At 38.2% G+C, this 13444-nt stretch overlaps 1 protein-coding gene across 10 annotated transcripts in view; it reads right to left on the reverse strand.

Moving 5' to 3' along the window:
• Positions 1 to 13444, reverse strand: part of ROBO1 (roundabout guidance receptor 1) — a 742961-nt gene that overhangs the window by 18304 nt on the left and 711213 nt on the right. For 9 of the 10 annotated variants that reach the window (XM_080374482.1, XM_080374481.1, XM_080374483.1 and 6 more), the window contains 5 exons: positions 13202 to 13244; positions 9390 to 9544; positions 5670 to 6005; positions 3110 to 3217; positions 291 to 435 (listed from right to left, as the gene is read on the reverse strand). In XM_080374482.1, the coding sequence (XP_080230608.1) occupies positions 291 to 435; positions 3110 to 3217; positions 5670 to 6005; positions 9390 to 9544; positions 13202 to 13244 (787 nt within the window). The remainder of the gene's footprint in view (positions 1 to 290; positions 436 to 3109; positions 3218 to 5669; positions 6006 to 9389; positions 9545 to 13201; positions 13245 to 13444) is intronic. The other variant, XM_080374485.1, reaches the window with a different exon arrangement.

Raw genomic sequence — 13444 nt, forward strand, 5'->3', positions numbered from 1 at the left:
AGGACTTAAATTTGTACTGTGCAATTAGCAGATCTGATACATGTATAAATAGCCCAGAAAAAAAAAAAAAAATCATTGTTATATGTGCTCTTGAAAACAGCTTAGTAAAGATGCACTGACTGGATATGTACCACTGTCAGTAAGTGACTTCTACACAGCCACACCACAGCTAGATGAGGAGCACCAGAATGGTACCGAAGGAAGGTCTCGCTGCCAGCTTGTAGGTCAAATTACTGTTCAATCAACTAGTGATTTAAGTGGGAAATGGCTGATGGATTCGTTTTTCTTACCTTTCATCCACTGAAAGACTGTAATCTTCACTATTGCTATGGGGAGGTGGATGTGCGGGAGGGGGTGGGAGAAGATCCGCCCAGTTCATGCCAGCTTGCTTGGGAGCCTTTGGGGTCCGAGCACCCTTCTTGTGCCCTTGACTCCCTGTGAATAAAAAGCAGAACATGTTTGTAATGCTTTTAAGTACCTCCTCATTACTCATTAGCTCTGAAAACCAAAATAGCCATAGTCCTCCTCCCCAGATCCTCTTGAATTCTCTGGGAATTTACTGTGATGCCGAGTTGGAATAAACTGGCATTCCTCCTTTTTACACCGATCTGTAATTGTAGCTTCTTCGCAGAATTACTCTGCATTTTAAGCAGTTGAATTTAACCAGAAACTTTACATAGCATGGAAAAAAGCACATGGGATACAAAACTTGAATTGTTCATAAATAGTCAAAATGTGATAAAACCATAAATTAATTTCACAAGCAGTGTCATTAAAAGTGAGCTTCCTACTTCTATTAATTACATTATAGATTAACATCTAAAACAAATGAGCTGTAGACATATTTTCTAAAGTGCCTTTATACTATTTAATTGCTGGAACCTAAAATACAATATGATACAGATATGATCTATTAAAGTTCCACTGTTGCATTAAGTCACTGAATATATGTAATTTGTACTTGTCCACTGAAACATTTTAAGCACAATGAAATTACTAGTTTTAGTTTAAATGGCAGGTGCAGTTGAAAATAATTGCTGGACAAACTACAATAACAGAAAAGAGAAGAAAGAAGATCGATGAAGTATAGCACAAATGTTTTCAACTACTATTACCAGGAAATTATAGCTCATAATAGAACAACGCAGCCTTAACAGTTCCAATAACTTTGAATAAGACCAATTATTCAGGTGATCTTCCATTTTAACTTTGGACATGGCTATGATGAGAACTGCCCTACCACTGTTCCTCAGTATACGTTATTATCCTTTGGTATTGTTACTTCTTTAATTGCAGATGAAGTCACCGTATTTTTTAGTATGTTTTAGAATCTTTAATATTTCTCTCTTCAGCTGAGGCATGGTTTTATAGTACCATAGTTAAGTATTATACGCAATTAAATATGTTGCAGCAAGATTTAGCAAACTTGTTTTTCTCACTTCTGCCGTCTCAGATTTTTCCATTCTTACGGACAGTAGTTCTGCTTATTATTGTCCCACATTAGCTGCCAGATACAAATACGTTTTAGCTATCTGCAATTATTTTTCTGCTATTTCAGTATGTCATGCAAGATCCTAACTATCCCAAGGCGACCATCGTCTGCATTCTCTACCCTAAGCAACATGATATATACTAGGTTCAGCACAATTAATTTATTACTCTGGTCACCTTGCTTCATTCCTGCTGGAATCCTTGTAGGACTATAAATTGTTAGTCTTATGAATAACCGTAATAGGTGTCAGCATGGAGAATACCACCTTCTCATTTTTAATTTGCAGGGGTTCATACCCCTGAGATGTTTCATGCCGAACTTCAGGTCCCAACGCCACTGAGCACAGGCTCAGCACCACATCCTGATGTTGCAGACGTGGGCATGGGTAAAAGGCTGGCTCCCAGAAGAACACCCCTGAGCAGCTGGGAGAATCGGGAGCCATGCTCATCTCACCCCAGCCACTGAGAATTCAGGTCGCCCAAAGGCGCTGCAGGCTCACCCACAGGTTTATGCCTCTGCTCTGCCTCAGTCACAACTGGTCACGATGGAGCCACGTTGGGATTGAGGCAACTGGACTATCAAAGGCAACAGCAGAACAAAAGGGGAAAAGAAAAGTCCTCGTCTTGATTAGCAGATGTAAAGTCCAGGGGGCTTCTGATTGTGACCATGAACTCACCCTATAGCTGGCCTGCTGCAAATAAACATAGACTAAGTATCAGACTTACAGTAAAGCCAGTTCTGAGCATTTCACACACCTCTGCAGACATCAAAGCTGCAAGTGAACAGATTATACCCCAATGAGCAGCAGTCTCTTTTGAATTAAACCATGTTCTGCGGTTCCAAAGCAGAGTGCAATTTCAGTGCCGTAGTCAGCACTCCCCAGCGCAAAGGGCTGTCTTGCCTCAAGATTTTTACGAAGAACTTTTAGATATTTTGCATAGGAAATGCTGATGAGAAAATTTACTTGTCAATTCTCTACATTTGAATGATGTACAAAAATAGTTTTGATGTATAGCCACCGAAATCTATGAAAATTTTATGTATGCATGCATGCTTTTTTACTTAATAAAATGTATGGGTTTACTTTAAAAAATGAAAATTTTCTTAAGGCAGTTCTGTTAGGTATCACTCAAATGTTCTGGTATCTTGAGCCTGTTCACGAATAAGGCTGTCTTGGGTAAGTAGACCCAAGAGATGGAAAAGAAGTCAATAATAGTTCCAGGAAGGTAACAGATAAATTAAATCCTCTTTTTTTTTTTTTTTGTGACAGCTGAAAAGGCATTTTTATGGCTTGCCCATCTGGAGACCATAACATTAACCACTAGAGCATTAACATTAGGAGATCCAACTTCTATGTCATTTCATCACTTTCATAATTTTGGCCAATCAATTACTTAATTGATATTGAGATGGCACTGAGCAATCACGAGGATGCAACAGAAACATAGGCACCTATCAGGCCACTTTTTTCTGATGTTTAACATCCCTGTGCTGTATGACTGCCAGTGGGTTCCTGCCCTTCAGCCCTTCTGTAAGTCCAGCAACTAGCGCTAACCATGGCTAGAGCACTCAACCACCACCAAACCCCAAGGTCTGGAAAACGCCGTAGATACTCACCAGATGTACTACTGCCTCTGTCTGAGCTGTTGTAGGATCCACCCGTATTCTGGTCGTATGACTGGTTGTATGGAATAGTTGGAGCAATGTTGTCATTTACCCGGTAATCTGCAAGTTTAATAGTATAATTAATGCTACCCTTCAGAAAGACATTTAATTTTATATACCTGTGTTATAACACAAAGCAAAATCTCCTGAAAATAGTAAGGAAGAAACACATAATTTTTTTGAAAGGAAAATAATCCTATACTCATGCTTTATTTTTATCTTGTCTCTAATTGCAAGTGCAAGGACAATTGTGGAAACTTAGTAGCTCCACAGCAAAAATGAAGTAAAATGTGCAGGGGTTGTCGCAATGCCTCTGCAACGATTAAGTCTCAATGGATATATATACAACCTGTGTGAGCATTTTGCATATGAATAGACTGTCATCTTGATTGATTTTCCATGGTCTCTGCTTAATTTACACGTGCAGGGCAGACAATGGACTGTGGTAGTGACTTTTTGTGTTTCAAAGGCAACAAACCCACACAGGAGTCAGCCTGGTATTACAGGGGCTGAATGATTTGCTGGAGCAACAATGCAGCTCCGCTGAATTTGGTTGACAACAGAACAGGTTTTTGTTTAACGCCTGCGGGCTCCAAGATTTCTATTACATTGGGTCATGCAGGTTCTAGCTACAGCCAGGGCCTTTTTTTTTTGCCAATTGCTGTTACCCTAACATCTTTCTTCAGTTCCAAAGTACTTGATAAACGTAGAGTTACTTTTAAATCTAGAATTGGCAACCAGATCTGTAAAACTTTATCAGAGGTAAAATACTCATCTGACAAAACAATACTCTCATGCCAAAAAGGAATTACAATTATATAGAGAAAAGAAAGGAGCTGAGTTACTCTTCATACAGCAAATAAAACTGCATCATAAACAGAACCACCGGACATAAAATCGTGACAATGAAGCACAGCATGTAACTCATCAATCTGGTTATTTCCCATCACAAAAGCTAGAGGTATAGTCATCAGCAAGATGGTTTTGACTTAGGAAATGAGAAAACCAAGATCAGAATATTGACTCATAAAATAGCAAATCAAAACAAAAATAAACAAAACTAAGAATCCAGTCCCCATCTGCTGCAGAAATGTTTGTGATAATGTAAGCATGGGAAAAAAGAGCAAAATGATAAATTCCACACCAGAGTGTATTCTGTAATAGTTTCTCAGCCTAGTTGCATTCCAGAGACCACGCTGAAGCTCTACATGCCGCATATGTTTACACAGAGGATAAACACTAAATCAGCACTCTGAAATATGTATATATGACTGTCAGCAGACAATGCTTTAAGGGGGCCTTTCCACACTACAATATGCTAGAGAATATGCAGCTGTAATATACACAGTTTGAAAGATGCAGTATCTTCCAGGGCATAAACCCCAAACATGTTTTAATTCCAAAACAGATATGTAATATACAGTTCATGAAAGAAAACATAATTACAAAAAAATACAACTTTTCGTCCTCCAGTAAGGAGCCACAAAAACTGAATTTTCTGTTGACATGTTTATGTCAAGGGAAGGTGTCACATTTTATATTGCCCTTTGAATTCCTCTGTGAGTAGATGGGTCCGGTAGAGAAATCAACATTCCTGTAAGGAAACGTATCTTTTTACTGGATAACTTATCACTATGTTGAGTTACAACAATCCATGCAAAAAAGTTCCAAGTTAGAATGGGTCCAGTTCCTAGGGATACTGTTTTGCAAATCAGGTTATTAAAAGAGGTTGCATGGTAGCCTGGAGGACTAGTAAGAAATCACATACCTATTTCTTCCAACTCCAACATATTATATTAAAGTAACATGCCCTCAAGGCCACAAAAGTACATTCTGATGTTTTCTGTTAACACTGAAATCAATTTATTTTTAGCTTCTGGATCCACAGACTTCAGTCAGGGTAACAAAGGAATTTAGTTTCCAAAACTGCGTGTGGTAGCACTGCCTCTCAATACGTGAAGCAGAGGCTTGCTAGGAACAAGTCTGAAATGAATTGGATCACTCCATTTGTGTCCCCAGTGTACAACACAATACAATTTTACAGAGTTTGATATGCAAAATATCATTCGTTTACATGAACATGTAGATTTAATTAGTCTCCATCCACGACTGGGAAGAGTGGGTTGACCTATTTAAAATTTAAGGTAGAGTATAATGTGACTACCATGCATCTGGCTTATGAATAAAATATCTGGCCTCTGTCCTAACCAATCCCTGAACTACTATTAAATTTAAATTAATCTCAAATCCATAGGAAATCTATTTTATTTAACTCTTTTCTAAAGATACCGCTTGTTATTTTTTTATAATAAATTCAGTATCTGAAGGTTATTGTGGTGCTAATTAACTTTCTGACGCTGCTAACAGCGGATTTCTAAATCTAAAGAGAGAGAAGTCTAAAAGCACCACAGAAGTCTGTAATTGCTGAACCTAAAAGCTTCAGACTCCCAGCACCAGAAGGTCAAAGCTCCTCTGATGCCTAAAGAGGAGAAACAAGCTAAAAGCTCTTCACCTTTGTTTAATTTGTTTTGTTCCATAATGTTGTACTGTATGGGTGCAACCTCTTGCTTTTGCTGAACAGAGGGTTTCCAGTGTTTCTCATTCGTATCCCCGCTGCCATTGTTAACATTATTGCTGATATTTGACTGGATGAGTTGAGTGGTGGCATAAGGAGTGGGCTGCCCAGGCTGGCTGACAAATCTTCCGTCCTTTAGATTTGGACTATTGAAGGTTTTCATCTCATTGATTTTGTTGCTGAGGTCCACATCACCATATACAGTTGACTCAGGCAACATCAGGTTTGTTTGCTTGTTGTCCAGCTGATTGTTGTAATTTGCTATACAATCGGCTAACCACAGAGGAAAGAAAAAAGAAAAGGTCATTCTGTTCGCTTACAATGCCAATGAAATTCCCTTTAAAAATTTTTTAGCGCATAACTATACGGCTTGCATCCATGAAGCAGAGATACCGTAATTAACTAAATAATTAACTGAATATTATTTACCTTATAAGCTACCGCTTCAAAAGTAGTGTTCACTGTTTTGATTCGCTGTAAATTCAGATATTCTGAATTGTATCTACAACGACTTACCTTGCTGGGCTTTTTCCAGTGTGGCCACATGAACATTCACATGTTTAGACAGTACGCTCAAAGCAGTATAGATACCCAACCAACAACTGTGACTAAAAGAATTTGCATCGAAAGGAAAAATCAACCAAAACTTAATAGCGGGAATAACTAAACATGACAGTCATCTCATGTTGCCTCAACAGCATTTAGACTATCTTGTTCTTGTGGTAAGAAACAGAGATACAACAGACTTTTGTAAAACAGGCTGAAAAATGATTACACATAACAGAATTGAAGAGTAAGAGTACAATGTGAAAGGTAAACTCAGTACCCAGTAGCCAAGTCTTTATTTGAACATCATTTCCTTGTACAATCTTGTTGGAAACAAAAAGACAGGAAAGCAATCTGGAATTTTTTGCTAATTTTCAGTTGCTCTGGATATTGCAAAGTAAGTAATACCACAGTAATACCGTTGCCCTGTATGCTAAGTATATAACATATAGACAGCATGATTTAATTCTTCTAATAGCTATCGCATGATGAGATCACCACTTATTGCATAGAGCAAATTAGACAGATACTGGTGCTCTGGCCACTGCGGTGTGACCAGCGTGCCTGCCTTTCCACATTCCCTTGCCTCTGCATGACAGCAGCTCCACACACCTTTTCCCCTCTCTGTATCCAGTCCACGGGAAGAATACGGAATGGAGTAACGCAGTGTGTGAGTCGGCAGTTACGAGGCTTACTGAAACTAGCTTGCAATGATCATTAAGCAAAAATTCTCATTTACCAGCTGATTGGTGCATCAATAATTACATAACAATCACCAGGAATATAGTTTTCTTCTTTTAAAAGATGTGGTATTTATGCTAATGATTTTGATTCAAAACCTGAAGTCCATTACCTGCGGCCACAGTTAATTTACCGGAAAGGGTGCCAAGTAAAACTAAGTACAGAATTCAGGATTTGACCATTATACTAAATGAAATAACTACTAAATATAGAATACGTTCAATTTAAAAAATATTCCCTAATACATACATCTTTTTTGATAAATATTTCCTGAAAAAGAGAAATAAAATACTACATTGAGGAAGAAAACCACTGATCCACATTTTCAGTAATTAAGGAACAGCATCTGAACATGCCACATACAGCTTATCATTGCACGTTTCATGCCCCCCAGCTTGTGTTTTCTGAAGGTTTTACTGTTTGATATATTTTTCTTTCTTATGTGAGCTGTTATTTATTGCTTCACAGTCTTCAACTTCTTGATTTGTACTTTTTAAACGTTTTCATTTCTGCTTTTCTCTCACCTACTGAAACCATGCTGGTCTTTCGTCCTTTCAAGCCTATTGTATTATATTGGGCAATTAGATATCCAGTGTATTCTTCATTCTTAGTACCTCTTGCTTTGCTATAAAACCCTTGCAGAGTCACCTATAACATATATTTTTACTTCCTTCCGTTTTCAGCTACGTCTGATTTGCGTGTAGGGCAATATTACCGATACAGTATATGCAGTAGGTACATTTTTTTTACACAGACACATCAGAATTCCTTATACAAAGTACTTAAACAACACTGGTTTACCTATATGAGAGAAGATTTGTTCTGTTAGTTTTTTTTTTTATAACATCTAGTTTTAGAACAACCCATTCCCAAACCCATTCCCACTCTGCAGACTTGGAAGACAGTACTATACTTAAAAGAAATTAGAAATGCACAGTTACTTAGCATATTGACAGCTATAGAGGGGACATTCAACTCAGCTTCTTCAGATCATAAATCAAGCCCAAGCTGACATAATTAAGAATATTTGCCAGATTTTCCAGGACAGAAGAGACCACTATGAGCATAATGTCTGACTCTCAAGTTTGCAAGCTCTGCTTGAAGGGAAGGAATCACTTTGCAACACAACCAAGCTTAATACAAAAGTTAAATTGAGAATGAATCCACTGCACCTCATGACAAGACTTTATAATAGTTTACAAACCTCAAAAATGAGCATTCTCTTCCTTTCCTGAATTTGGTAAGTTTCAGTTACTAGAACTTGGTATGTCTGTACTTGCCACAATAAAGTATCTCCGTATCAGAAATCTTTTTACATAAGTACATGGGGACATGATAGCCTTGGGCAGTGTAAAACACAAGTGTCTAATGTTAAAATCTCTCACCTTCCTCTGAAGCACCTGGCACTGGTCATTGCCAGACAGCATTACTGCAGGAGATGAATTGAATTACCATTACCACCATCCATGGATTACTAACCATTATGGCTGGTTTCACGTTAATTACAGGAGGTAATGTTGGTTTGCACATGCAACTTCACTATAGGCGATTATACTCCCTCTCCGAAGTTCTGGGAAATGTTACCAGCAAATATCAGCCAGAGATGCTGGTAGTGGGAAAATCTCAATTTCATTCCTCACCAGTGACAGAAACCGGGTTAAAACAAAAGAAACCCAAGGTCTGTTTAAAACAAAATGTGCAAAAATGAGTGCTTCCAGACATAATTCCCCATCTGTGCTCCCATGGCACTCACAAGGTTTGCTTCAAGAGCACACCGAGTCCTGCCCAAGCTCTTGGGAACTACCACTTAACCTAGCATTTCATAATTGCTTTTAGACTGTGAAGTTAACTCTCCTATTCACACGCCCTAAACAGAAAACCAGCTATCCGATTTTGTACAGAGTGGCACCCCAAGGGAGGTTCTGAATGTGCCAAAGTAGACGGACTGTCTTACAAGTACTGTAACAATGTTTTATTTCTTGCTTCCCAACAAATTCAAACCAGAAGGAAAATCTTACTAGTGTCATTTTGGTACTTCTCCACCCAAGCAACAAGGATGTACAGAACAACCTAAAAATGACCTTATCTGCTTTCTTCAGTTGCTGAAATGTATCAGTTCAGCGGGACTTTGGTAACACTGAACTATGCAGGGGCTCCTTCCACCTACAGCTTGCTACAACCATCCAACGGGGACCAAAAAAAAAGGGTTCCAGAAAGGGACCAAAAGCATCATCGTGACATAAAGGAGGAACTACATTAAGTCTAAATGCATTGGAAATAAAAACCCGAACAAACCTGTATACTCTCTTAAGTATTATAAATATATAATTTGTCAAGAAGATTCCTTAGCAAGGTAGAAACATATCTAACCTGGTCGACTGTACGTCGTAAGGTTGCTATCACTGTTTCCGTTGCCAGAGGTGCAGCAGTTGATGGAGCAGTCGTTGTGGTTGTTCCCTGTGTTAGGCCACGTATCTGCTAGCCATGGCTGAGTGGTCGGCTCACTGATGTTTAGGAGTCCTGGCCTTTAAAAACAAAGCTTGGTCATTAAACATATTAAACAAAAGCATTTTCACATTGCAATTATGTGAATTCTCAAAAGGTTAGATTATTATAAAATAATATCACATACTGAAAGGCTTGAACATTGGAAAATACAGCTTGAGTGCATTATTTAATGGCTTGCAGTCTCCTATGTAACCTGCTCCTTGCTAAGACATTCTGAAGTGAACAGCCAAGGACACCACCAGTTCAGTTTGCTGAGCTACACAAGCGTTGGTGTGCAACCTTTATCTGACACTTTGGTTTTGTTTAAGCTTTTTTTTTTTTTTTTCTTCCTTAAATTTCTGGGAAGGTGGTATTTTTATTTTTCTGCCGTTTCTCCCTTTCTTACAGAAAACAAAGCAAAAAAGGGGGAAATTGGCAAGTCAATCAAAAAATTCACACATGGAAGCAAGATGGATCTGTGGAAGTAAGAGCCAGGTTTGGATGTGAATATTCCTAAAATCTTGGTGATTTGTGAAGCTGAGCTCTCCTCACCATCAGATAGTTCTACAGCAGTGGATCAAAGGGAAGAGCAGATTACAGAAACCTCTGTCCTTTGGAGTATTTGGATCTCACTAAGCGTACTGAGGGTGCAATATATCTTCGTTAATGGGTAAGCCGCTCGGTTAATATTTACATGGGTGAAAAGCAGCAGCTCCTAAGCAAGATTAAAGTAACTGGGAATACTCAACACCTCTAAAAACATCCAGTAATCAGTGCTGCATACTGGCTACATTTGAAATACAGCGTATTTCTACAATCAGCAGAAACAGCATTCCTTGGTTTCCACGTTGCTGGATTTTCCCAGTGAGCATGAAAGATGCTCTGACAAATGTTTTATAGAATCTTTGATGCCTCTTCGGTTTTCACACTAACAATGCAATGGCATGTTATAAAGTCGCATATATGTAGCATCCCCTAACAACTTAAAATTGCCATTGATAACTAAGGTGCTTTTAAAAATAGATAATTTTAGCCACTGTCATGTATTTTTTTTAAAAAGGAATGCAGTCTCTTTCATCACAGGATTTAACAGGCAACTTTCCATTTGAAATAGTGCAGAAACTAGTCTCCATAATATTAGGTGTGATGCTCTTCAAAAATAAAATATGCTAATCCTCTTAAACTGCAAGTTGAGCATACAAATTGCATGCAGTTAGTGTTGGAGGATATAGTCTGTCAGTGCTGCAGGCTTAAGTCATAGTCTTAGAATAATGTTTGAAAGACCTATAGATACATGTGTATATATATTTCTGTACTGCATATGTCACCTGACGATTTTACTTAGGAGGTGATGAGGCTTGACTCACTGTCAGGAACCAGCCAATACACCTACACTGAAGTATTTTCCGTAAATCTGAAATAAATGTAAAGATATGTAGTCCTGTGAGCAGACCAGGTGATTTGAAACACATGTTTTCCCCCTATCACACTGCTCTTCACAATAAAACTTTACCTCAAGACATTTGGAGGAGACAAAGCCTTTCAGAATGTTTCAGCACTTCTGAGACCTGGTACTGGATTTTTGGATAGAGAGTTAAAGGTCCTTTGCTTCTACAATTTACTTTGCATTCACACCTGCTGTCATGTAAGAAATGTGGCGTGAGGTATGTAAGCAGACTAAAACTCTACTAATAGGAGCCATTTAGGTGGAACTGTTGGCAAGAGGCATTACAGCACTATAACCAGTGATGATTTGAGATCTTAATTTCCAAAGATCTTCAAACTTTGCAGCAAAATCTTTGGTCCTTAGGATCACTGTACTGCGCCTGGAGCAGGGGTGGGCTGAGCAAGTGGCTGTGTGGGTGCCTGGCTGGAGTCAATCCACCACAACTACTATTACTTGAATCCTGGCTAGGAAAGGGATTGCCACAGAAATGAGTATTTTTTCAGCATTGCAGAAGCAGGGATTATGCTGAAATATATCTCTGTGACATTCTGAATTCTGAATAATGCTTTAACATGCTCACATAACTGCACTTGGCAAAAATGCTAAACCTCTCCAAAACATTGCAAATAAAACGTAAGGAAGCAAAAACCTTAGGTTTGAAATCAGAGGAAGATTTCATATGCAAAAATAACATTTTTTTAATGTTGCAGGAGTATGTTTCACATTCTACAAAATATGTTACACCATATATCCTGTAAACGCTACATATGCAAACGAACAAAAGAAGCATAAATGTTAGCACCTTGAATCAATTACACTGCTAGATTGTGGCACTGTTCCTTAAAACTAGGACAGTAAAAACTGATGATGCTTCTCTAGCAGTACCAAAATGACTGTACACAATATAGACAGTTCCAGATTCATTTCTGTCCTCTATGTGAGTGTGCTTTCTCTAGCTTGTGCTATGGGAAGAGCGAGAAAGCACAGTGGCACAAAGAACACAAAGGATGTTAACTGCGTATCTTTTTGAACAACCTTGTCAGCAAAAGAGAGGGTTCATCTCTGTTCTCTCTTATTTTCTCACTATCCTGGGGTGAAGGCAGCAACCCAGTGATTTACAGATTTGTCCATTCAGAAATCACATGGTAACTGCTCTAGAGGTTTTTCTCCATGGTTTTATGACTACGACAACACAGCAACATACAGTGCTGGACAGAGATATCTGCAATTGCTCTTAACATGCCAGGTTCAGCAGCAGCAGCAGCAGAGTAGCGTCGCCTCTGCACAGCATTCAAGTAGACTGGGAATCTTTAATTTTATGCCTAATCTTTACAGTTACTGAATTTTTGTATGGTCTTGCAAATTAGAAATCACAAGATGCCACTTGTGAAACAGGAATTGACATAGGAATTTATCACCCAGCTGCTCTCTGAGATTTTGGAGTTTATAAAAAGGCATGCCTGAATGTGACCTAGAAAAAACCAAAAGGTGTGTTACTGAAGTGACACTGCTCTGACCTGCCTTTTTGCCCAAACTGTTATTTTGCCCTCCTGAAGAAAACTCCATCTCTACACAGGAAACGTAAATTACTGTTTTGTCCATTGCCATTCATTAAGTAACAACGTAAACCCAGTAAACATGTTTTAGTTAATTCCTCAGCACGGAATGGGCTAGGTTCTCAAAGTGGGGGACTTTAAATGTAAAACCTCTCTGTTTCCTTCTCCTTCAGTGCTCGTCTCTCGCAAGCAACACTTTTAACTGTTTTGCATTCACAGCAAGATTTTTTCTTAAAAAGTCACCTTATAAGCCGTTTATGTCTTCAGCAATTTTTTTTTTTTACAATAAACGTTTTCTTTCTTTGTAGTATTTGTGAACCAGCTATATTTCTTAATCTTCAGAAATGCCACGACGTAATTACTTTACTCCTTTAATCAGCTGCTAAACCAGGTCTTTATTTTGAAGTTAAAGTGCTCCCTCTGCTGCTCAGATTTTGAGATGCAGTTTTTACAGGTTAACAAAGCTGAAAATATTACTAATCATTCCCTGGAAATCAACCTAAAAATTCAAACCATACATCCTCCTTCTAAACAGAAAAATATATGGCTAAAATGTAAAATTAATATCATAAATTAAAACATATCTTTACAAGTGATTACTCTGCCATCAGTTACTAGGAAAATTATACTCCTAGCATCCTTAAATGTAGTTGCACACAATTCACAGCTTTTAAAGTAAAGCACATAATTACCTGCCTCCACTGCTTACGGCCTCTCCTCCTCTCTGATATGTTACTAAAATAGTTAAAGACAAAAAAAAGGAAATCATTTAAAAACCATAAGACTCCTTAAATAAGCAGTATTAAATTTGCCTTTGTTTCATTTTAGCTAAGACAATAAACGTGCATTGTTTATACATCAATCCTGAATCTCACTCTGCAAACTATTCCTTCAAACATGAGTTTATACGTAATACTTGTGTTGCTTGATAACTG

The sequence above is a fragment of the Falco punctatus genome (genome assembly GCF_963210335.1).
Source record: "Falco punctatus genome assembly, chromosome: 2".
Classification (NCBI taxonomy): Eukaryota; Metazoa; Chordata; class Aves; order Falconiformes; family Falconidae; genus Falco; species Falco punctatus.